A 24,919-nucleotide genomic window follows, 5' to 3' on the forward strand; every position below is an offset into this window, starting at 1 on the left:
GATAAAAGGCACTATAAAAATGAATAGCATTATGAGTCGATGGCCCCTATTACACCCTGTCTGAAAGCCTTTATGAGGGAAGAAAGGAGCTTTCACGTTACATGATCCAAGTCACAAATATGGAGATTATAATGGCATCAGAACTCCTCCCCACACTGCAATTGAAATTGTGCTAGCAATAACGGCATGTTTCCAGCTGTAATGGGGCAGGGCTAAAGGATTTGTAGCTATGGGGGAGTAGCCTAGCAAAAGGGCACTTTGATTTTCCTCTTTATCATTATTTATTGTTTCTGTCCCTGTAACATTCAGCGTGCTCAGCTGGGATCCGGGCCTCATTGTGCATGCGTCTGGAATGTAAGTTTCACATAAATGAATCCTGATAATGTTAATATTTGAGAATTGACACTAATACGTTCAGACTCTCCCTTTATCTGGAAGGGATAAAATCTCTCAAAATCCCTACCTGCCTTCAACTGAAGACTCCCTTCTAGAATCCTTATTTTGGACGAAAGTCTACTTTTGTTATTCAGCATTGCCTCAATTATATGTAATTTTTTTAACCTTCATTATACCTCATGACTACGTGTTTAAAACAATAAGCACTGCTCCTGAAATTGGATCTGGATGTTGGCTTCAGTCGGATTACAGGACTGAGGCCATAGTGCGTACGGGCAGGAGAGGATCTGGAGTTGGGTCCATAAACATTCCCAGAGTGTACCTTTGCACAACTTAATGATTCCTGCTCCTCTCACCTGGGCAGACTTTATGTGTCTGTTAACTCTCACGTTAAATAAAAATGAGACCTTGCTATTATGACACTAACAGGCTGTGGTGGAGAAAATATGCTGCTACTTTGATACAGATCCCCTTTTAATGAGGATGCAGTAGACTGGGAGGACTGTTTTCCCCATATGTTAGTTGAAACCTACAATTCCTGGTTCACAGACATACTGTATTGACCCCACAGTTTTGAATGTTGGATCAAATGATTTTATTATTGTTGTTAATTTTATTGTTATTTGTTGCAGCTGTTTTTGCCACCTCATTCCCTTGATTTTACCACTTTGTCTCTGTCAAATGAAAAGATGGGGAAAGGAGACATGAATTGGCTGGCGGGGTATAAATGAAACAGGTGTTGTGTGAAGTATCTGCTTTCTAATTGCTGCTGTTGGAATTTGGGGTGGAGGGAGGGGGGAAAGATGGCTACACTTAATTAATAAGGCAGGACTCACATAAACTCCAGCTGTGAGCATGGGATCAGTCTTTAAAAGATTAAACTCAGGAGGTGGGGCTGAGGTCTTGATTTCCTTCTAATGCTAAACCCCAAGACATGCTGCTGGGTACAGAGTATGTGTCCACTAAGCCTTCAGACTGTTCTGTTTGAATCAGAAATAAAGTATTCATTGCCACCCACATACCCCTGCTCTGGGGTGGTGGTGGTGGGGGAAATACATAAAACTGACAAAATAAAAGGTTGTAAAGCTATATCTTCAATATGGGACAAAGCCACCACACTTGGGCTCTGATCTTGAACCCCTAAAAAGTTTGAGGATTTTTTTGATTGTGTTTTGGCTCCACCTTTTCTAAAAAGAGGTGCCAATCGCAAAATGTGGCTCCAGATAGGGGTTTGGATTCCAATTGTCTTCTTCACCCAGTACAGGGGTTTCGGATCCAGAGTTGTAGCCTGGATCCATCTCTGATGTTTATGACTAAACATCACATCTGTGGTCGCAGGCCCAGAGGCGCTGCTGTGAGGGAGAACCTGATTTGATTGTGCTTCGGTGATGGGGAGTGCTGCAGAGGTGCTGTGGGGAGCTCTTGGAGGACCGTGACGGTGAGTGCCCTAACATTGTTTTGAAGAGGTCCCCCCAAAGGGAATTATATCCATTTCTTTCTTGATCTGAAAGATGGCAGCCATGACCTCAGTACTTGGCTAAGGCTGTGAGGGGATCGTCAGGCAGCTGCCAATAATATGGAGAGGCCCCTAAAAGTACATTTAAACAAAAACATTGTAATGTTTATCTTGCCGTCTTCCCCACTGCCACAAAAAGCAAACAGGTGCATGATCACCACCAGGACAAGGGCATTCCAAAACCAAAGGACCGATTAAAATGGTGTGATGCTATTGATTTCAATGGGGTTTTTTAACTGTTTACATCCATGTCCGAGAGAGCTGATTCAGACCCTGAAGGCAAGGCAATGTCACTGTGTTGGTATTAATACTTCTGAATTCATACACATGGGAGTTACTTATCACTGGAGGTGTCATTTCTGAAAAATTCGGGGAGGGGAGGGAGTTAGAGTTGTCAGTATATAGGACGTTACATGTGATTATATCATGCAAAGTCTGTGGGGGGGAGAGTGGACGAAATGGAGTACTGTATATCAGTGTATGAAAATGTCCCCCTTAGCTCATCCCAAACGACGCCCCTGCTTATCACTTTAATTTGAGCTGAAGGATTCTTCATTTCTGCTTTGGATTTTCTGATTCCCCCTCCCCCCCTTTTGCCCACCCCGTTATTTTGAATTCTCACCAAGCTCTGGGGGCTAATGTAATTTTTATGCTGGGGACACTTTTGCTGTTGTTTTGAAGCACGGTTGGGGAGGGAGAGGAAAGCCCAAGTCCCTACCAACTTCAATCGACTTGGCTAACACTAGACAGGGAGACCTTCCGTCACGCAGAAAAACCGATTCTAAATGTTACAGCATGTTTCCAACAAAGAAAGGTGGGGCCCCGTTTTCCAAAGCTGTATAAACAGCAGCTCTGAGACCTAACTGTGTTGCTATTTTCAAAGGTTGCTTTCAAAGTGCTGACTCAGAGCAACGAGCCAGTATTGTTTTCTCTGACTGAGATTAGGACTCAGAATGTTGTGGTTTTGTAACATAGACTCCAATGGAACCAGCTGCATATTTGACACAGGATTGTTATTCAAGCTCAAATAACCATCTAATTTAAGGTTGAGGTGACTTTATATACGTTTTTTTTTCTTTTCAAGAGTAGAGCAGTCATGTATGAAACAGGACTCCCACTCAGCCTCCCCTGGTTCCTAATACTTTCATTTTCATTATTCTGGTATTCTTTATTTTATGATTATGGCCTTGACCGGAGAGTTGATAATATTTTCCTCTGTCCTTCCTTACACACCCATGAAGGAGGGGGGAAATTCTCTTATTTGAAGAACTTGCATCTAAAAGTCAAGTCCAGGGCAGCTCCCATGCCATAAATAATATTTTATATCATTATGTTAAATCTTTTCAATTTGCCTCCCTCTCATCTTCCTCTGATTTGAGAGGCTGTATTATTTGGAAAACAGTCTTGCTTTTTTGTTTCTCCTTATTTATTTGTTTGGAGACCAAACATAAAATACGGGATGCATCTGAGTGAATTATTTGTCAAAAACTTGCAAATAATAGTTAAGAGATGTGCAAGGATTGATTAAAAAAAAACTGCCAACTACCGTAATTTTGAGGGATAGTTGATTTTTCTGAAAATAGACATTTTTACAGTGAAAAATTAGATAAATTTATACATCCCGCCCACCATGTTTCCTTTTTTTAACTTGGCATTCATTATTTAAATAGGTATAACAATTTAAGCCCCCAATTCAACAGCCTGTCCCTGTTCAGCACTTAGCAAGTGCTTATCTTTTTGCTCTTATTTACTTACCATTGATTCCATGTGCTTAAATGCTTTGCTGAACTGGAGCCCAGTGTCATCAAAATAAGACAGCACATGTATCCTCTTGGAACTCTTTTTTTGCCCCTTTAACTCCTTTCCTAAGAACCTGTACAATCACAGAGTGACAAAACAAAACGGTCGCATATCGCTTGCCTCTCTCTTTCACAATTGATTGCTGTGAAATGCAGCACTACTTTAGATCATACTTCTACTTGTGTTGACAGAGAATCAATATTTTTCACCACCAATTTGTTTGGGAGAAACAATACATTCTAAATGAAGGGTTGTTGGTTTGTTGTTGTTTTGGTTTTTTTTGGTTTGGCTTGGTTTGGTTTTTGGGGGGAGCGGGGGGGAAAGCTGACTGACTCATAGGCTCTGTATCCTTTTACCAATCTATCACCTTTGGTTTGAGTTGGTTAGTGATCAAGAGTGGCTACCATATAAGGACAGGTGGCCTTTATGAAACGACAGTGTAGTCTCAGTTCACTGCCTATAACGAACCAGTGTCAAGGTCATTAGAGTTCCGGTATATGACATCCACAGAATCATGCTCCTGAATCTCAACTGAACCTCAGCTTTGAAATCTGAATAGAGTATAAACTGCCATAGTACTTTCTGTTTGGAGACGGCCTGAAACTATAGCTATGAGATGAGTGAGCTGCTCTTATTCACCTCAGTGCTATCTACTCATCTCAATCTCTGACTGACTGCCCTGTCTGCACTAACATTGCCTGTGGTGGAGCTGAACTGGTGGTGGCAATGGGGAGAAATATTTCCAGTGCAGACAAGGTTAGTGGGCAAATTGCTGATAATCCTCACTATTGACAAGGCCAGGGAGTCTAGGTTTATTAACCCTAGTGCTTATACTACTAAACTTTTTCCTCCAATTAATCCATTATTGTTAATAAATCAAGTGTCTCTGACTGCCGAATCAGACCTGCTGATGTTCTCATAAGCATAAATCTGTTGTGTCCCTCTGCTTATGAACTAGCACATGCTGTCAGGGCTGTGCATGCTTCAGAGAAAGAGTACAATTTATGTGATATCAGCTGCTTGACAAACTTTAATATACATTTGCTATAAAACAGGCAGCAATTACCCAAATGTGATACCCAAATAAAAACCCTCAATCCATTTGCACAATAGATCTTCAATTTACTCACATTCATGCTAGAGCCACCCATAAAAACGATATCCAGCCTTAAAATCACTTTGAAGCACATTCTGAAAGACCCCACAGTTGCAAGCGATACTCCAATACTTATCTAATGCTCATGTTTCTATGGCTTTGCCTTCATGATTCTTCCAGTGGTTCCTTTATGTTTTCTGGTATTCTGCCAAACACCTGTGACTCAGTGCGCAACAACTATTCTTACTGTTTAATTTAGCTTTGCACAGAAAGGCTGTATTAGGCCTTATGTAGGCCTAATCCCAAACCTCTAAAGAGGTTTAAGGAACTCTAGTTTCACCTAATCCCGAAACCTAAACCTAGAATCCTTGAAAACCTCCATAACACCACAGGCATGGGCAAATAAAGGTTTTCCACTATTAAATTATTAAAAGGACACAGTGTGTCTTTTGGATTTGAAACCTAACGCTTTACCTAAGAAGCTGGGGACTATCCACAATAGAGTGTTTATTTTGAAGATAATAGATTGGAGGGTTTATTTGACTAAAGTCTTATCACTAAAAAAAACTAGAGGGGATATTTCTGTGCAAAGCATACCCAGGTTTCTGTTTATGGAAAAGCCAAATTAAGGCCTGATATCAGGAACACATAGAATGGGACCAAATGCAGGACTGACGCCCCAGACTCTGAACACTGCTCACTGTAAACATTTAATATTAATATTACAGGTGCAATTTTGTCTATGATGTATATATGGTTTTTCAAAATTTTGAATCCAGCTAGTTTTGGGGTCTCTTATTAATGATCAATAACGTGTAAAAACTTGTAACATAATGGAACTTTAACTTACAAATTTCATCCAACTGCAATAATTTCTTGCTTACATTATTTCATGGTTCATTAATTGAATTCTTCCATTCAAGAGCCCCACTAATCACACTATCTTGCCACACAACTCATTAATATTGTGCTGTGAAAGGGAATGCTTAATTTTCAAGGAGACTGTAGGGAATATTAACGGCATCATATTCTAATACACTGGTTTTTTTTAACTAAAGGAAAACCTCAGGATACAGTGACCATTTGGTTTTATAATACGTACATTTTATAGCAACAAATTGCAGTGATATGAATTAAGACAATAATACATGAATCCTATTTGTGCATTGTACAATGCTGAGGATATTGTCTGTATTTAGCAAATTGTTCATAATGAGACATACAGAAGGTCACTAGTGTCCGTGAGGTTGCTTAATCATGTAAATATGTTTAGAGGGTGCTGTAGTCGTTGGACTGAGGATTCAAGATTCCTGGACCAGAATACCATGGTGATAGGTTCTTATCACACCCAACTAGAATAGAAAACATTACCAGCCTACTTCTCTTGCCCAATGACTATTTAAGTGTTTATCCACAGTGGAACAGCTGTTGGGCTGTGGGGGAGAGAGAAACACTCTGTAGACCAGTGATTAGGGCCCTCGTGTGGGACACCTTGGGTCTAGTCCACTTGCTCTAGCCACTTTGTCATTATTTATCCAGAGTGCAGCAGTTTCAGCAGCAGAGATTGTGGGAGGCCACATCAGACTATCCAAAGCTCAGTGGTTAGGACATGTTCCTGAGAGAGAGGATTTGAACAGGGCTCTCCCTTCTCCCCCGCTCTGGCACAAAGGTGGAGCAATTGAACCTGGGTCTCCCAAATCCCAAGCTAGTGCTCTAATCACTGGGATAAAAGTTATAAGGTGGGCACCTTGTCCTCTGGCAGATTTTGAATGGGACCCTATCCAGTAGGCATGCTCAGGTGCTGCCTATCAAATTGGGCCCTGTATGTGACTTGGGTGACCAAACACCTGTCTTTCCCTGCTTCGTGTATTGCTCTGGGGTTTAGGTGTGAGGCAGGCACCTAGATGGCTAGAGTGAAGCAGCAGTGTGCATAGCAGAAGCAGAAACTTGGGGGCCAAGTGAATGTAGGTGCCTACAGGGTTCAGTGAGAGTTTTGTGGATTACAGTGAAGCCAACACTGGGACTTAGATGCCTAAACCTGAGAGTTAGATGACAAAGTATCTCTGTGGCTCCCACCCTGTAGGCCTTTCTTTGTCCCTCTATAACCAGGATAGAGTAGTGCTTATCTGCCAGGACAGTCGTGCTAGCTTTCAAAGCTGAGATCCTTAGAGAAACTGCATTGAAATACAAAGCATCATTATAAGAATACAGATTATGGGGCAGATCCTCATCTGAACCTCAGTGGAACTATAGCAAGTCACACTAGCTGAGAATCTACCCCTTAAATGCTACATAAAACAAGGGTGTTGTTTTCACCTCTGTGATCTGGTGTCATAAACAAATGAATCAGGGTTTCTTCCCTTTTTATTCCCTGTTGCAGCCCTGAGGCTCTGTCCCATTTTGCCCTTCATTGGACTTTGCATCATAGCAACCATCCCTCTGGCCAAGAAGGCTGGAAGTGTCCCTCCTCAAGTGAGCCTAAATGCATTTGGAGAGTGATATGAGACACTCCCACTTTCCGGGGGGGGACAGTATGCCTTTCTCCACAGCTGTCAACTACGGAGCAATGGACTTAGCTTGGGTTCTGAACTGTCTTCACTGCCAGTACAGCTGCTTTGGCAATAGAGCTCAGAATGTCACCAGAAACCCTGGGTTCAATGACAGCCCCACATACAGTATTTCTGCTATAACAGCAGAATTTCAATGAACTAGTCTGGTCATTTAATTATTGCCCAATATGTTGAGCTATTCTACCTGTTCATTAATTACTGTTTTAACAAAACTGATGCTAATTGCTCTCTGCTTCAGCAGTCAACGTGACACTTGAAGTAGTTTTTTCTGCGAGACAACGTTGGCAAATTAATGTCTAATAGCAGTTGTGCTGGACTGAAATGTTTTGTGACAGTAGCTTAATGGTCCTGCCATTAAAGGCCTACATAAAATTGAAATTATCTCACAAAAATAAGGATGGGTGGCAGCCTCACATAGGAGGCAAATTACGTCTTTTATTTAGAAACAACAAAAATTACAAAGAAACCCTGAGTGAATTAATCACCTAACAGAGTTCCTGGTATACTACAGCAGCAAGAACAGTGAAGAGGCAGGATTAGTTCACAGTCCACACTAACTGAATTTGGTAAAGCATCAGAAAAACTTTCAGAAATAACTTGCATGTAAAAGACTTGGTAAATGCATGCAGTTAAATCGCCATCTAGTTGCTGGCTATAACAGTCTTATTACTGACTCACAGGTAAAGAAATTCTATTGCTCAAGCACCAAATCCCTGCTTTTCGTGCTAAAGGTCCCATGTTCTATCCTTGTTTAGGATGGTGGAGTCTTGGTGTATGTGGTCACTGTTTGTTACATGAGGACCAGTCTGAAATACGTAGATTCCTTGAAATGATAAAGTTAAATTCCAACAGCATCACCTTGGCCCTTCATCTTTCCAAGAGAGATCAAATGAGTTCCATCCAGGTCATTACATATAGGTCTTTTGTAGTAAACTTTAAATCAAAGACCTCTTTGCTATGCTTGGATATTAAAGAGTCCACTACACTTCTTATAACAGGGGAGTTTGCCTCAGTGTACATGGCCAAAATTTCCCTTCCCACACTGCAAGTTATTCTCCTGGCTGCTGCTGTTCAGTCTAGAGGTGGCCACATTACAGTGGTGCTGTATGTCTGCAGTTTTGTAGTGTTTTGAGATGAAAATTGCTATAAAAGGTAAAATTTTATTCATTAAAACCCTGTATGGTAGATATGAGCAGCATTGAAGAGAACTGAATGCTAAACTGTACTACACTGTTTGACCACTAGGTGACACTGTAAAATTCCTTATTTAAAGGAATTTCTGCCATACCTGGCAAAGAATTAAAGAATCTTATGATAAACACAGCTGGAGTGTATAAGCAAGCTCTGTGACCAGTCCATATCTGGTACAGAAGTACATGACATGGTGTCAGGAGCAAACTAAGAACAGAAACAGAAGGAAAAAAGCAACAACAGTTGCAAACAGAAGGTGATATTGGATTTTTGAAAGGAGATCCTGTACAAATAACCTTAAGAGACCATGCTGAACCATTTACTGTAGATACAACTCACGGGGTTCCTAGCCCGTTACTTTATAAAGTGGAAACTAAGTTAAAAAGAATGGAGTGGATTGGCATAATCAAGAAAATCTCTGAGCCAACAGCAATGATACCAGCTATAAAGAAAAATGGAAAAATAACAATCTGTGTGGATCTTAAAAGACTTAATGAAGCAGTTGTGAGAGAAAAATATATCCTCCCAACACTGGATGACTTCCTCTCTAAAGTGAAAGGAGCTATATTATTCTCCAAGTTGGATGCCTTGCAAATTCTGGCAAATTCCTTTATCCAAAGAAAGTGCTAAACTAACTACATTTATCAAAACCTTTGGGAGATTTTGCTTTTGAATATTACTTTCTGGGATTACCAGGGCACCTGAAATTTTCCAAATAAAGATGGCAGAACTGTTGATGAAAATAAATGAAGTTGTAGTTTTCATGGACGATGTTCCTAAGCCTAGTAAATCAGTCTGGACTGAAGGTAAACAAGGAAAAATGCATTTTCTGTCTACCCCAAATTGAATTTTTGGGACAGACAACAAATAGGACTGATTCCATCTTTAACTGCAAGAAAGTAAAAGCAATTAGAAAACTGAATGCACCAACTAATATACCAGAACCAAGACATATACTGGGGATGGTAAATTACCTTGGTTGACTCCTACATGACCTTTCTACACTGAATGAACTGTTAAAGCCCAACACATCTTGGCTCTGGGGGGCAAATTAAGAACAAACCCACAATGGTCAGGACAGGATAAAGCAGCTACGGCCTAGGTTGTGTATTGTTGGCTCTCAGTGGAAGCCAGTTGCATTTTGCTCTAGCACACCCATAGAAGGAGAAAAATTATATTCACCGATTGAAAAGGAGTGCCAGGCAAGCTTATGGGCATGTGAGAACTTTTTCAGATCTTTGTGTGGACTGGCTTCCTTTACACTGATAACAGACCAGAAATCGCTTGTAACCCTCAACAACAGAAGAGACCTGGATCAAGCACCACTGAGATGCCAAAGTCTATTGCTACGTTTAATGTCATTTAACCCAGTTGCTAAATATGGGAGACTACACCAGCAACAAAAACAACCTTGACAGACATGTAACTTCAGGAAGGCAGCTGGCCAACGTATCAAAAGGACACTAAGGAAGAGACAAGAGACTACTCTGCAGTGTGTGGACAATTGAGTCAAATGGACTTATGATTACAGGCAATTGCATCATACTTCCAAACAAAATGAGAGGAGAAATCCTAATCCTCATCCATGAAGGACATCAAGGATTAACTAAATGCTGTGAACTGCCCAACCAGTCAGTGTTCTGGCCAGGCATCAGCAAAGACATAAAGAATAAAATATCTGCATGTGCACATGCAGAATTAACAGAACAAAGAATCTTTAACAATGCCTCTACTAGACAGACCTTTAGAAGAGAATAGTTGCAGATTTATGAAAACATTTATGAAGCTGTCTGTCTTGGTAGGTTAATTCTTGGTCTAATAATTTTGGCAATGTCCCTTTAATGGAGTGTACAGTACTCTGAATTCAGTCTACATCAGGGCTTTCTATTGTGCCCATCACTGTGATATAAGTACTTTTAAAATGACCTCTCAATCAAGCTTTCTGAGACCTCGACCTTCTGTGCGGTCTAATTATCCTGAGTCCATGAAAAGGAGTCAGCTAATCCAGAGTTCTAATTCTCTCTTTGCTAGTGATTCCTTCAGCTGTTTAGGGCAAGCCACTTCTTCTTTTGCCTCAATTTTCCTCTTTGTAAAATTGTGATTCTGCTATTTACAGGGTTGATGTAAGGGATGATTGTCAGCAAAGTACTATATGAGTGCTAAGTATTATTTATTTTATAATTCTTGACCATAAGCTATATAGCTCTAGAAAACTATCCTGAGTATAGTGGTTGCTTGTGTATTTTGAGCCATCAGTGACTGATTAAAATGTAATGTTAGAGTGACAGATTTTGAAAGCTGACTGCCCACAGAAATATGTGCAAACTCCAAAATGGGAAGCTGGTTTGAAAAATCAGACCTGGAGACTGTAGCCAAGATCTTCAAAAGCGATTTAGGGTGTCCAACTTCAGACACCTTAAAGAAGCCTAATTTCAGAAGGCAGGTGCTCAGCTCTTTCTGAAACATTGGGTCTGTTTCGAGTCTTTCAAACGGGACATCCAAAAATCACTAGACACTTTTGAAAAACCTTCGGCAGCCTGCTTTGTGCAGAAGCAACAAGCAGCTGCGCACAGCCCTTATTTCCTCACCTTGGCCTTGGATAACCTTATTGTTCTCAAACTGTTAGTTTATTTTCTTTAGATGCTGGAGTGAATTTGGTTTGTAAAAGGAAACAACGCAGAGGACCACAAAACGAAGCTTTTCCCAGCAACTACGCTATCCACTAATGATACTGCCAACTAATAATATTAATCCCTATGACTGCCTGAAAAACTGTTTGTTTTACTTTGGTATCTTTGGCAAGAGCTCGTGTCTTTATTTCTACAGAAAGTGGGGGGGAAATCAAGCTTTCCTCTTACAACGTGGTAATGGATAACTAACTTCCCCACTGGATTTTAAGTAGTTTTATTAACCTTCAGCCCTCTCAGCCAGGTGGAAGTGCATTTTAAAATAGCATTGCCAGGGATATGAGGGGATGGTCCATACATTGGACTACAAACCATAAGAGAGAAAACTTAGGGTGCCAGGTTGCTGGAGAGACAAGGAATCGCTTCCTCCCCCCAAAACCCCCTTCTGCTTGTTGTAAATGCCACAGACCTATCTTATCTAGTCCCCAACGGAGGTGTAGGCAAGGAGACCCTGGGCCCAACCCAGATGCTTTTGAACACACCCCAACATCTTCCTTTACTTTTTTTATTATTTTCTGAGGAGTCTGGACCTTGACCAAGAAATCTGGCCCTTGACAAAAACTAATGGAAGGAGGTGCCCTAAAGTGCCATAACCCAAGGCTGCCCAGAGAGTACCGCCCCCCCACCCCCTCTGCAGGGGGCGGAGCTTGCCCTCCACCCCCAGGAAGCGCCCTGGGGCAGGAACCAGGGGCGGGTTCCGTCTGTACAGCACTGGGCCCTGGGCAACGCTCGCGCTGCTGCTCGCGCTAGGGGGCTGCTCAGTCCCCCCCCGCTCGCGCCACCTTGCCCGTCACGCAGGCCACACGGCGCATGCGCACCTCTCTCCCCTCAAGAGAAAGGCGATCTCAGTCCCGGGGACTAGGTGCCTAGCGCGTCACGTGACTGCCTATCCCCCGGCCGGTATCGACCGCCCTTCGCATCATGGGGCTCGACGTTCTGCTGCCGCTGTCTGGTCCCGCAGTGAATCTTTAGGTGTAGCTAGTAGAGCGTCGAGTGACCGATGCATTTCGTTCTCCTCCCCCTCCCCTGCAGAGAAGGGATGCCGCTGTCCCCGCCCGCGGGCAGCCTGGTGAGGAGCCTGCACAGTGTGTCCGCTATCTCTGGGCTCGGGGAGCGCCTGGGGAGCCGGGTCAGTGCTGCCACGGGGCGGGAGGGACCCTGTATCCACGTTACCACCTTGTGGCTCTGGGGGCGGACCCTGTGGGGGCGAAGGGTCTGTGTCGCTATGGGGAGCCTGTGGGGACGAGGGGTCCGTGTCGCTATGGGGGCTCCATGGGGCGAGGGTCCGTGTCGCTATGGGGGGGCTCCATGGGGGCGAGGGGTCAGTGTCGCTATGGGGCTCCAGGGGCGAGGGTCCGTGTCGCTATGGGGGCTCTATGGGGTGAGGGGTCCGTGTCGCTATGGGGGGCTCTGTGGAAGCGAGGGGTCCGAGTCGCTATAGGGGGCTCTGTGGAAGCGAGGGGTCCGTGTCGCTATGGGGTGGGCTCTGTGGAAGCGAGGGGTCCGTGTCGCTATGGGGGGGGGGCTCTGTGGAAGCGAGGGGTCCGAGTCGCTATGGGGGGAGCCTGTGGGAGCGAGGGGTCCGTGTCGCTAGGGGGGGGCTCTCTGGGGGCGAGGGGTCCGTGTCGCTATGGGGGGCTCTATGGGGGCGAAGGGTCTGTGTCACTATGGGGGGGAGCCTGTGGGGGCGAAGGGTCTGTGTCGCTATGGGGGGACCCTGTGGGGGCGAAGGGTCTGTGTCGCTATGGGGGGACCCTGTGGGAGTGAGGGGTCCGTGTCGCTATGGGGGGCTCTATGGGGCGAGGGGTCCGTGTCGCTATGGGGACACCCTGTGTGGGTGAGGGTCTGCGTCGCTGTCAGTTGCGGGGAGGAGAGGATCCGTGTTGCTTTTCAGGCATGACTTAATTTAATTGTCACAACGCCCCTGTGAAACGGTTATCTCCAATTTACAAATAGGGAGACTGAGGCACTGAGAGGTGAAGCAACTAGTGGGAAGTCACACAGCTAGTCAGTGGAAGAGCCAGAAATGAAACCTGTGGGACTTCCTGTCTAGCAGCCCTGCCTCAAGGCAACACATTGACTGTACATATGTTTAATATATAAGCCCTTTGGAGCAGGGTCAGGATCTTTGCACGGCACCTAATGCTTTGCACAAAGGCCCTGATACAGAGTGGGGCCTTTGGACACTATTGCAATACAAATATTAAATAACGGTAACTTGTTACACAATTATACCATCAGAGATTAATTAAAAGCTAAATGAAATCAGGGCTCAATATTTAAGAACCATGTCTCCCACCTCCTCAGATAATATCATGGATTTTCCCTCCCACTCCTGTCTCCCTGTGGACGGATTCTAGTTTTTTTCCTAATCTGGAGCCTCTGAGCTTCCTTCCATAAGAGATGACAAGCTGGCAACAGTGAGATGGACACTGGACTGTTGTTTGCTACTCCATCTTTGACTGTGTTCCCTCTAGGTTCCATCTCTCTGATTGTATGGTTTAGATCCTGCCTTAATGTATCCCTACAGGTGGTCACATTTAATTTGTTCATATTCTCTTTTTAGTTAATAATATTGACAGAGATGCTCAGAATTTTAAACTAGAGGAAAAGTAACTGGAGATGGGGAAATACTTCACAGGACAAATGTTTGTGAAGGGCCTAGTATCTTTGTTCGATATAAGGACAATATAGGGTGACCAGACAGCAAGTGTGAAAAATTGGGATGGGGGTAGGGTGTAATAGGAGTCTATATAAGAAAAAGCCCCAAATATCAGGACTATCCCTATAAAATCGGACATCTGGTCACCCTAGGACAATACTAGAGTAAAACAATATTTTGATTATCATCCAACTCTTTGTAATTACAGTTAAACTGTTGCTTTGAAATATTCCAGAGTTGTTGTGGGTATTTGGAGGAAAGAGCATCTTTGGAGAGCCCCTGTGTAATGATTTTTTTCTCCTAGCAGCTGGCATTTGTGATGCTAATGCTTTGTGCCTTGAGTTTAGAATATATCACATTAGTTTTTTAATATCAGTCAGTCATAAATACCAAACAAAAATGTAATATATCTTATAATTTTAGTGTATTGAATTTTACAAGTTCTATATGAATCTCTGTGCGTTTATTTTATGTCCAACAAGAATGAGTATTTTGTCAGGTTTTAAAGAGTAAGTTTGATGACCTAGGTGGATTTTTCTATCCATAAAGGGACATTTCAGCTTGAGAAAGAGTGTTTTCTATGGCTATAGCAAGGTGGGACGTGGAATGTAATCTCTTGGGTTCTGTACCCAACTCTGCTACTAATTTACTTTGTGACCTTGGTCATGTAATTTACCTTCTATGAGCCTCAATTTCCCCATGTGGAAAATTGCAATAGTAATACAGTACTAATTTATAAAGTATTTAGAGATCTTCAAATGAAAAGCATTTACGAACATAAAAAGTATTATTATATTTTGTACGTTATAGCTTTTTAGTATCAAATTTATCCCAGGCTCAACTCCAGTCAGTGGATTTGCCCCTAGTTACACCAGGATTGAATTTAACTCAGAGACTTTTACTACTTGTTGTTAATCCCTCTCAGAAGCTGGAAAATACTCTTGCTAGATTTGTCATCTTCCATTTGGTAAAGAACGTTTTCCCTCATCTGCTTTTATGTAATGCAAACCAAGTGGCTTTGCTGTACTTCCTCATTAGGAGCCTCATTGATATTGTCACAGTTTTGACAAGGCTTTATTTACTTTTGCTCCCTCTACTGGCTGCCTGATTCTACAGCAACCGAGCAATATACTACAAGATCATGCATAAAGTAGGTGAGGCCCAGTCTACAAACGGCTACACCATGCATGAGCATTTAGATTATCACATAGAAATGTAAAGTCCATTTCATGGGCCTGCCTACCAATTTGAGCACACAGATGCAGAATTTAGATTTGATATTTAGGTGCCCATATCTGAAATTTGGGTTCTTTTCTTTGTATCTTTATTTGTCTCAATGAGAATACATGATATTTTTATTTCATTAAAAAATAGCCTGTATTATCCCCTTGTATACAAAAGTTTAAAGTCTGTGATTCCACATATTCTCCTTTCGATGCTCTCATTCATGGGATTAGCAGGGTGCAAAATGGGTAGGATATATGGCCCCAAAGAGATCCCAGCCTCTGTTGCCCTATATTCTCAGACAGAATTCCCTCTCTGCAAGATTTCTTGAAGAGCAGCCTGCAGTGTTGGAGGAACAGGCCTTTTAACTCAGCTGGTTCCTGTCTCACCTCTATTCCCCGCCACCCCCCAAATCCCAACCCTACTAACTTCTTCCATGAATCCAGTCAGAGGGAGCAATGTAACTAAGAAGGATCCACAAAGGGACTTAGGCGTTGCAATGGTGAGCATCATGGCACCTAACTTTTAGGTGCCTAGAAAATTCAGGAAGAACACTGTGATCCACAAGGCTGAGTTAGGCACCTAGGTTCCCAGTGCAATGAATGGGAAGAGAAAGGCATCTAAGAATGGGATCCTCAGAAGCAAGCCCACTAGGTGGGGAGCCGTCTAAAATAGCCAATAAGAGATGCTAAGGAGAGGGATGTGTGCTAAGCCACTCCCCTTTCTTGGAGATAGAAGCTTAAGTCCAGGTTGCAGGAAGGTGTCTAGCTCTGCTTAGTGATCCACATATGGCCATCCACCGCCTGGAATCAGGCAGCTTAGGCGCCTAAGGTGTTTCTTGCAGGAATGAGTTAGGCACCTACCTCACTCCACACAAAACAGCCAGAGGTGGAGGAGCATATCTTATAACTTCCAGAATCTCTCCTGTTGAAGCTGGTCCACTGTAGATAAATAATTATAGTTGATGGAGCAGGGGGACTAGATGAGGGTTTTGCTCCCTTCCAGGTGGATGCACTGTTTAAGTATTTATCCACAGTGGAACAGTCATTGGTCCAGAGAGAATGATGCTATAGACCTGTCGTTAGGGCACTGACCTGGGAGGTGCCTAGAGGGTTTGGTGAGAGTTTTGTGGCTTGCAGTGGAGCTACAATTGGGACTTAGGTGCCTAACACAGGGGCTTGGGTGTCTGAATACTTTCGTGGATCCCACACCATCTTTCTTAGTCGCTTGCCCTCTCTGAATGGGTCTACCCTGGTTTTTTTCTCTCCTGCACTGCGCACCAGGGGAAGTATATGGGCCTAAGTTATTTAGACTGAAAAGGACACTCTTTACAAGAATTTTTAATTGTAATTATTGAAAATGATGTCTCGTAGTACTTGTATTGTCTATTAATGACTCCTAATGAAATTAGCTCAGTTTACAAGGAAATGTTTTTTCATAACCAAAATCATTCTGGAAACAAAAGCTCAGCTCCTTCTGGCTTGTTTGTGGACGTCGGTGATAAAGATTCTGCAGTCAGAACTGTTAATGGTGTTGATGCATGCAACAGAATAGAAGCTAGCTCCCAATCTCTCATGGCTCTGCAGCAGTTCTAATAGGAGTGAAAACTGGTTTTTGTAATTCAAATCAGCAGACAGAAGTCTTAATATGCATTGGGAGCTATCACACTGAAGAAGACAATGCCATTTTTGCCTCATAACTTCCCTGACCATAATTGCATTTTAAAGTATTACAGATTACTTTTGTAGCCCATCCCTTCACCAATATCCTTTATATGTTCTTACATTCCTAGCCAACACATTTCCTGCTTTGTACCATGCTGTATATCTGGCTATAACATGTCTTGTGTTCACGTGCCTTTTGTATTTCAACTTGAATACTAATTCTCCATAAGCTCAGCCATAACAACACACAGTTCCCCTGGAATAGTAAGAACTGTGAACCAGTCAGTTGTAACTAGTTTCTCCAAAAAAGCCAATGAAAGCAATACCCACAATTCCCTTTTAACAAGATGCATGTATTTTGCCAGTGTTAAAGGAAACTTTCATGCTGACAAATGAGAGCTTGAACTTTTTGCTTTTGAGTTATTATGCTGTCATGTTGCACTTTGCACAACTTTGAACCTAAGTAAAACGTGTATATTAAAAGAGAAAAGGTAGTTTAACTTAAATGGCAGTAATAACATTCTGGGTCAGAAAATGTATGTAGGTGGATTTCTGGATTATTTTTTAAATTTTAAAGTTTGACCCATTAAAATGCATTTGGTACTACAAATGAAGAGTTTAAAATTGCAATGGCTCAAAAACCACTGTAATTGCTGACAGGTTTCAGAGTGGTAGCCGTGTTAGTCTGTATCAGCAAAAACGACAAGGAGTTCTTGTGGCACCTTAGAGACTAACAATTTTATTTGGGCATAAGCTTTCGTGGCCTAAAACCCACTCCATGCATCTGATGAAGTGGGTTTTAGCCAGTAAAGCTTATACCCAAATAAATTTGTTAGTCTCTGAGGGTGCCACAAGGACTCTTCGTTTTAATTGCTGAGCAATTTCAAAATTATTGGTCTCTATGGAGCAGTAAAAGTGATCACAAAACAATCAGAATAAAATAAATCCATGAAAAAGCTGTTCAATTTTTGCCACAGCTAAGAGCTGAAGAAAAACTTCCTTTGAGTTTAGTATTGGCACACTGGAATGTGACAAAAAGTGGACTCTTGAGGCTTTTGTCATATACCATGTAACTGCTGTAGATTGCCACTGTGATATAGCTCATTTAATGCTTTGTTCCTCTTCTGAAATCGGAATCAGTCATGTTATTACAATAGCTAAAAAAACAAACAAACCTATTTTCAAATGCTGGTGGTGTGAATGAGTATACACACACACACACCCACCCACCCACCATGCAGGTGATGGTATGTAGAAAAGTTTTACTAATTTGAGTTTCTGATAGCTGTATTATTTACATGTGTGAAAGCCATGAATGAGGTCATCCCAAATGATCTCAAAACCTAATATTTCTAATATCAAAAAACTTCCAAATACATTCTATTCATGTAAGTACTTCAGACATAACAGTTCAAAACATGAATAAAATCCCTTTTTTTCCTCCTGAAAAGATTTTTTTTTCTTCACAAAAAGCCCAGTTGAGAAGTCCTGTTATGATGCATTTTGATTATATGCTTCTTATGGTGACTCTATTTGGTATTGCTTAACTTAACTGGGTGATAGTCGTATATGGCTTTCTGTAAAGCATTGACGTATAAAGGAATTCTTCCGCAGAGCTGGGTCTTTGACAGCTGTGAAGCTAGTATAGGTCTGCCTTCTGGAGAAAATATGACCTATTAAACTGCAGTTGCTAGATGAGCTAAGTTGTAAAAAATTGGACATTTAGGTTCTATGTACATTGTAAATCCTACTGAGTAAGGAGACCCAGTAACAAAAGGGTAGTTCCTGACATGGTTAAAAAAAGTATATTGGCCTTGCAATGTAGAGGGGACTTGTTAACTGTTCCCAAACTGAGCAAAAGTCCAGGCTGCAGCATGGTTCAGAAACATACTTAAAACATGATTCAATCTAAGCTACACTGCAGGAATGAATTCTGTTATCGCTCGGTTGCGGGACAACCTGTGGTGTACGCATGTCACTCATCATGGTAGGACTTAGAGTGTTGATAGAAGCTTCGATGCATCCAAAATAGAATGATAATGTCAGATTATAAGCTAGTGGAAAGGCTCAGAGGAAGCGGGGGAAAAGCCAACTCTCTTTCTCATGATTTATTCTTAACAGTCAGAAGGTGATTTTTACAATCAGAGAAAAAAATACACAGGAAAAAATTCCCAGCTGACAATTCCTACGATCCCTGAGTGTAGAGCCCAACCTTTCTAAATACATTCTCGCCTTACTCTTACCCTAAGAGTGGCTACTTAAGAATGTCTACACTGCAATTAAAAACCCATGGCCGGCCCGTACCAGCTGACTCCAGCTTGTGGGGCTCAGGCTAAGGGGCTGTTTAATTTCAGGGTAGATATATGACACTGCGAGGTGGGAGGGTCTCACGTCTGCACTGCAATTAAACAGCCCCTTAGCTCGAGCCCCACAAGACCTGGTCAGCTGGCATGGGCCAGCCACCGGTGTCTATTTGAAGGATAGAGATTCTCTTATAGACCTTCTCCTGAGAACCTGTGCAGTGGGAGGTGAAGCTGAACCGGAATTAGCAGAGGGGGAATGTAGACCAATGCTCTCAGTATGAGAGTTACTCCACAATTTTTCAATAGGCGCCAAAAACCTTTGATATTATGGGGTGGGGGCTGAATTCTACTCTAAACGTGTACCAGATAGGAATCTCCGGGAAGACTTTCCACATTCAGCCAGCTGGAACAGTTGTAGATTTCCCCACTGAAATGTAAAGGCCGTGCTACAAGATTTAAGAAGGTAGCAAGTGTGACTAGTGCAGTGTTTCTCAACAACGTGGACCAGCGCTAAGGTGACCAGATGTCCCGATTTTATAGGGACAGTCCCGCTTTTGGGGTCTTTTTCTTATATAGGCTCCTATTACCCCCACCCCCGTCCCGATTTTTCACGCTTGCTCTCTGGTCACCCTAACCAGCGCTGGTCCCTGAGATCTCCTTGATACAGTTTAGGAAGGCACCAAGCCGGTCCCTGGTATCAAAAAGGTTGAGAAACCCTGGAATACAGTATTAAATAGGAGGGCCTTGTGATATGAACAGGGTTCTAAATTTGGCTTTGTGTTCATCGTAAAGAAAATCCCAGTTGTTTTAAAAAAAAATAAAAAATTGTTCCACGACTTCCCATGCTTTTTCTTCAGGAGAAAACACAGAATATAACATAGGTAATAAATCTATTTTATGGTCCACATGAGAAAGGGTGGAGACACTCCCTTTACTCTATTTTCTTTCCATAAATTGAAGTGTGCATGAGATAATATAGGAGATGCTGGGATTTTCATCCAACAAATTCACAGCTGGATTCTGCTTTATTGTTTCTTTAAACCTGATAATTTATCACTTGATTAGCTTCTGGCTGTCAAAACTATCACTTGCTCAGTGTCCTCTCTGGTTGGTAGCCGTGCTGCAGAAAAGATACTGTAGCTCATGCACAGAAGCATAGCTCAGCTAGTCCAGTTAGTCAGAAAATTCTACCTACCTTTCCTTCAAATGCAGGTTTCCATCATCAAGAATGGAATTTGAACAGCAGAAGATTTGATCATTTGAGGGCTGGGGAAGAGGAATTATGCAAACACATCAGTTCTGTGAACATTATTTTTTATTCTGCATCATAGATGTGGATGATGTTTTACAGGGCCAGATTCTGCCATCTGAAATCAATGGGACTATTTGTGGAATAAAGTACTATCCAGTGTGAGTAGAGGTGGGAGAATAGAGTGCTGGACTAGACAACACAGCAAGGATGGATGACAAAGGGCAGGGGTAAGGGAATGCATGAATTAGATCAGGGAAAGATTGTGAGGTAAGTTTGTTGTTATATATGCATTTTAATTTATTAAAATAGGGGCGGGGAGTAGTGCCCGGAGTGAAAGCTGGGTGAAAAGCAGGTTGACCATAAGAACTACATTGTGAGGGGGGACTTGAAGTGGGAGAGTGTGATTCTGTACTTTACAGGATCAGTGAGGGTGTGCAGGTATAGTGTGCAGCATGAAAAAAGGCATGGGCATGCCTATGGCCAAAGGAGAGCAGGGGAGCAACAAGGTGAGCTGAATTGAGCATGGATATAAGTGGGAGAATAGATAATAGCTACAAGTGAGACTTAAGCTGGGACAGAACTGTGTAGCACCTTATAGACAGAGATGAGCTTGAATTTAAAATGGAAGACAGACTGATTTATCACAAAGTTGCCTCTGCACATAGCTCTTAAACATTTTATTTTCTATATTTTAGAATACATACCTAAGAAACTCCTAACTTTTTCTAGCAAATATTACACATATAATGTCAAGGGACATACCTGTGTCTCTGCTCTTTACTGTCACCACAGCCATCTGAGTGCACAAACTAACAAGTTGTGTCACAATGAGTCAGTTTTTGGCATGACTGAGAAATGGGATGAAGAGTGATGCAGCTTTGTCGCAAATAGGAAGCCTGATGTGGTATGAGCACTTAGCGCTGTGTGCTTTTAATGATTATTTTAAAAAATTCAAAACCAGTTTGACACATTTTTGTATACTGTTTCTTTCTTTATGCTGACTGACATCTTTTCTGTTTCTAATTGGTCGGGGATTTAGAAGGTAGATAGAGAAAGCAATTGAAATTAAACCCCTGATAAGAAACTTTAAGAGTAACATAACCTTGTTGCTACCAATGCATTAGAAATCCTGACTCCTACAGGACTATCTGTCAGTTTTACAATCTATTAATTATCAGGGGTTGGCAGAATATGCTTATACTGATATATTGCCCTACTGTTCTTTGATTAACAGCTGATAAGTTCTAGCCCCATAACTAGAAGATTGTGACTTTTTAAAAACATAATGAGCCAAAATATGTCTGATGCAAGCTAAGTGGCATAGGTAGTTTTGTAGCATCACATTTGCCTTATATTATCTCTGCTTGAGACCATAAGAATTTAAGAATGGCCACACTGGGTCAGATCAATGGTCCATCTAGCCCAGTATCCTGTCTTCCCACAGTGGCTGGTACCAGATGCTTCAGAGGGAATGAACAGAACAGGACAATTATCAAGTGTTCCATGCCCTGTCATCCAGTCCCAGCTTCTGGCAGTCAGAGATTTATGGACACCCAGAGTATGAGATTCATCCCTGACATCTTGGCTAATAGCCATTGATGGCCCCATCTTCCATGAACGTATCTAATTATTTTTTGACCACTCCTTTGGATGTAGCTCTCTTGGAGATTTTATTTCTGCTAAGAGACCTGTGAGCAGGGACTGTTACTTGATCTGGGTGGCTGCGTGTGCATGTAACCAGTGTAAACCATGGCTATTCCCCGTTTAGATAATCCACAATGGAAATTGCAATGGGCCCACATAGCAGTCTCCCCAGATCAGCCAGCTTCCCTAATGCTGTCCCACTGCTCCCTTCTCAATCTTCCTGATGTTCATTTATGTGCCTTGCCTACTAGAATTTAGTCCATCACACTCATAAATTTGTTCTTTTTTTATGATTGGCCCATTTTGACTTTTTGCACTTCGTTCGTCTTCGTTTTATCATTTGTGCCTCAAATTCTAACACCTTTTGGCAGTTTCACCTTGTTGAATTAGAACAACGAATATGGGGATAATTATGCGCAGAAGGAGCATTCAGGAATTGTTTCAGTTTTGTTTGTTTTTTCTAGTTGCATTTACAGACCCCCCCACTCCTCACTGAACAATTGAGGGTGTTGGTTACTTCCTTCTTTGTTTATGTAAGAAAGCTGTTTATAGTCAGTTTTTCCAGTTGGCATAAGTACTTCCTTGACTGCAGTTTGACACATCATTCCTCCCACTCCCTCCCTACAAGTGAAGCTAATGAAAGTCCTTTTTTAAAATTATTATTTGTGATTGTTGGTGTTAACCATAGAAGTGGCCGCCATTCCAGCTCAGAAGTGGGCTGCTTGACATACTTTGTTTTGCTTGTTAGTCCCCAGTGGTTGAGAAACAAAGTGGGTAGTAGAGCTTAATCAACCATGTACACTTTACTGGGTGCTCAAACAGCTCTGTAAACCGTCACGCACCCATGATTGTTTAAGTGAAACGAGACCAAATGGTTTATCAAAGCGGTGGGAATGGCTGAAAATGGATTTTTTTTTTTTGTTGCATGAAATGGTAACACCAACAGACCCTGGTCATTATCGGCGGCTGCGGGCGGGATTGAACCTGGGACGTCTGGAGCTTAGTGCATGAGCTTCTGCTGCATGAGCTAAAAGCCAACTGTAGAGCAGACTCATTAGCATCTAAGTGGTCTCGGTGCCACTGGAGGGGACAGAACAGCACACCCAGGTGGTGTGTGGGTTACAAAATGTTTTAGTTCATTGTCAAATGTAGGACATTTTCCAGAATGAGTTATAGTTCAGCCCATCCCTGCTGGGGTGCACAAGTTGAGGGGAGAGGATATAAGGAACTTCCTCACCCACCTACCTTTGTGCACCCACACTGGAGCCTGGTTCAGTGGCAGGGTTTGAGTTTTACAGATTGCAAGCTGTGCTCTAAGCTAGTTCCCACAGCAACGCTAGCTGCATCATATAGGGAGGGAGATGACAGAGCCATGTTCCACTTTACTGACTAGCAGAACCACCCTGTTCTAGGAGGGCACATGCTGCACCCTGTCCCTGGATGGTGCAATATCTGATTCCCCCTTACTTTGGGTAGGCGATGGTGTGCTCCTGCTCATTGTGCATCCTTGCTACCTTCTATCCTGAACTGTGATTTAGCACCACAATTGAGCCATTAGAATTAAACTGTTTTATCATCTGTCTTTTTTCTATGACAGATCAGTTATTTCAATTGTTTGCCAAAGGAAGGGTTGTATATAATTTCCTACATTTTGGATGGTATTCATGAATAAGAGTTAGGTATTGTAACTCATTTTTCCAATATAGAAATGCAAGATTTTTAATATAATCGTCAAGGTGATTTACAACATTAATGAACTGAGCCCTGGCCTTCCAATAAGATGCATGCAGGCAGACACCTGTGTCCATGTGGAGCCCATTTATTAGATGAAATTTCATTTAAAGGTGAACTGAAATGCTTCATAACTATTAAATACGTTCTTCAGTCTTCAAGATCTTTGATATTTTCATACCTCACTATACCTCAGTTTCCCCAAGTGACTAAGCGAGAGGGCACAGTAACTCTGTGGCCAAGTTAGGAAAGGAAATCGTATCCTCCTGACTACTATTTCCCCCTCTAACCACTAGAAAACACTACCTTCCCACAATTTAAATAAACCAAAACATTTCTGTGAGAGACAGGCACAGTAGTGGTCTAATCACAGGAGTGGGTGTTAGGAACTCCTGAGTTCTGATCCTATTCTAAAATAGCTGCTTCTGAGCCCTTAACAAGACATTTAATCTCTCTTGGGCTGTTTCTCCATCAATATAATGAGGGTAAAACCTACCTCTATTTTACTGTTCCCTATTTATATAACAAACAAACACACTTAATTGTGGTATCTTTTACACCATAAATGCTGTGTAACCAGATGGCTCCAAAATGTAATTAAATATCTAAAATGTACTCTATATTTAAAAAAGGTAAGGAAAATCTCTATGATACCCATGAAATTTGAGTTATTGTACTTAGGCACTTGAAGTGTATCTTCTTCTTAAATAGCATTCTTCTTCTGTGCCATACTAATGCCAGCATGGGACAAGTTTGTCTCTAGCCCTACCAGGAGAGTAGTGGGAAGTAATTGTGCCTTCCTATGTCCCATTCCACCATCTCCCCTCTTTACCCCATGCCATGGCTGCTTTCGAATGCTTTGGAGGGAAAGGAGGGACCATAAAGCCTGCCTGCTTAATATTTCCACCATCACCACCCTGAGAAGGGGGGAGCGGGCAGGAAATGGGCTCCCCTCTATGTGCTGGCCTGAGGTGCTGGCTAGGAGTAAGGAGTGAGTAAGTTTCACCCAAACTTACTCTCCTCCCGAACAAGAAGGGAGCAGGGAAGGAATTGTGTGGCTCTCCAAGTAAGTTTCTTCCTAGTGCTCCTCCTTCAGTGGTGTAGCTACCTGCTGCCCTGACACAGGGCTGAGTCTCAAGGTGCAATCTAGCCTGTTGCAAATATTTTAGAGAAGTCCTAATTT

General features: G+C 42.3%; 1 protein-coding gene and 1 long non-coding RNA gene across 9 annotated transcripts in view; one reads left to right on the top strand and one right to left on the bottom strand.

Moving 5' to 3' along the window:
* Positions 1 to 1,511: 1,511 nt before the first annotated feature.
* LOC120386396 lies at positions 1,512 to 21,153 on the bottom strand. The gene is made up of 4 exons (XR_005589700.1): positions 21,124 to 21,153; positions 20,305 to 20,375; positions 3,668 to 3,785; positions 1,512 to 1,984 (listed from the first exon to the last, which is right to left on the bottom strand). It is a non-coding gene; the product is annotated as an uncharacterized LOC120386396 (long non-coding RNA).
* Positions 12,105 to 24,919, top strand: part of GNB1L (G protein subunit beta 1 like) — a 55,412-nt gene continuing 42,597 nt past the window's right edge. For 2 of the 8 annotated variants that reach the window (XM_039505708.1, XM_039505711.1), the window contains exon 1: positions 12,114 to 12,385. Coding sequence is in view for 2 of the 8 variants with exons in the window: in XM_039505707.1 (XP_039361641.1) it covers positions 12,257 to 12,385 (129 nt within the window). In the remaining 6 variants the exon portion in view is untranslated. Of the gene's footprint in view, positions 12,386 to 24,919 lie in introns of all 8 variants that reach the window. The other 6 variants (XM_039505709.1, XM_039505710.1, XM_039505707.1 and 3 more) reach the window with 5 other exon arrangements.

Source organism: Mauremys reevesii, linkage group 18, assembly GCF_016161935.1.
Source record: "Mauremys reevesii isolate NIE-2019 linkage group 18, ASM1616193v1, whole genome shotgun sequence".
NCBI lineage: Eukaryota > Metazoa > Chordata > Testudines > Geoemydidae > Mauremys > Mauremys reevesii.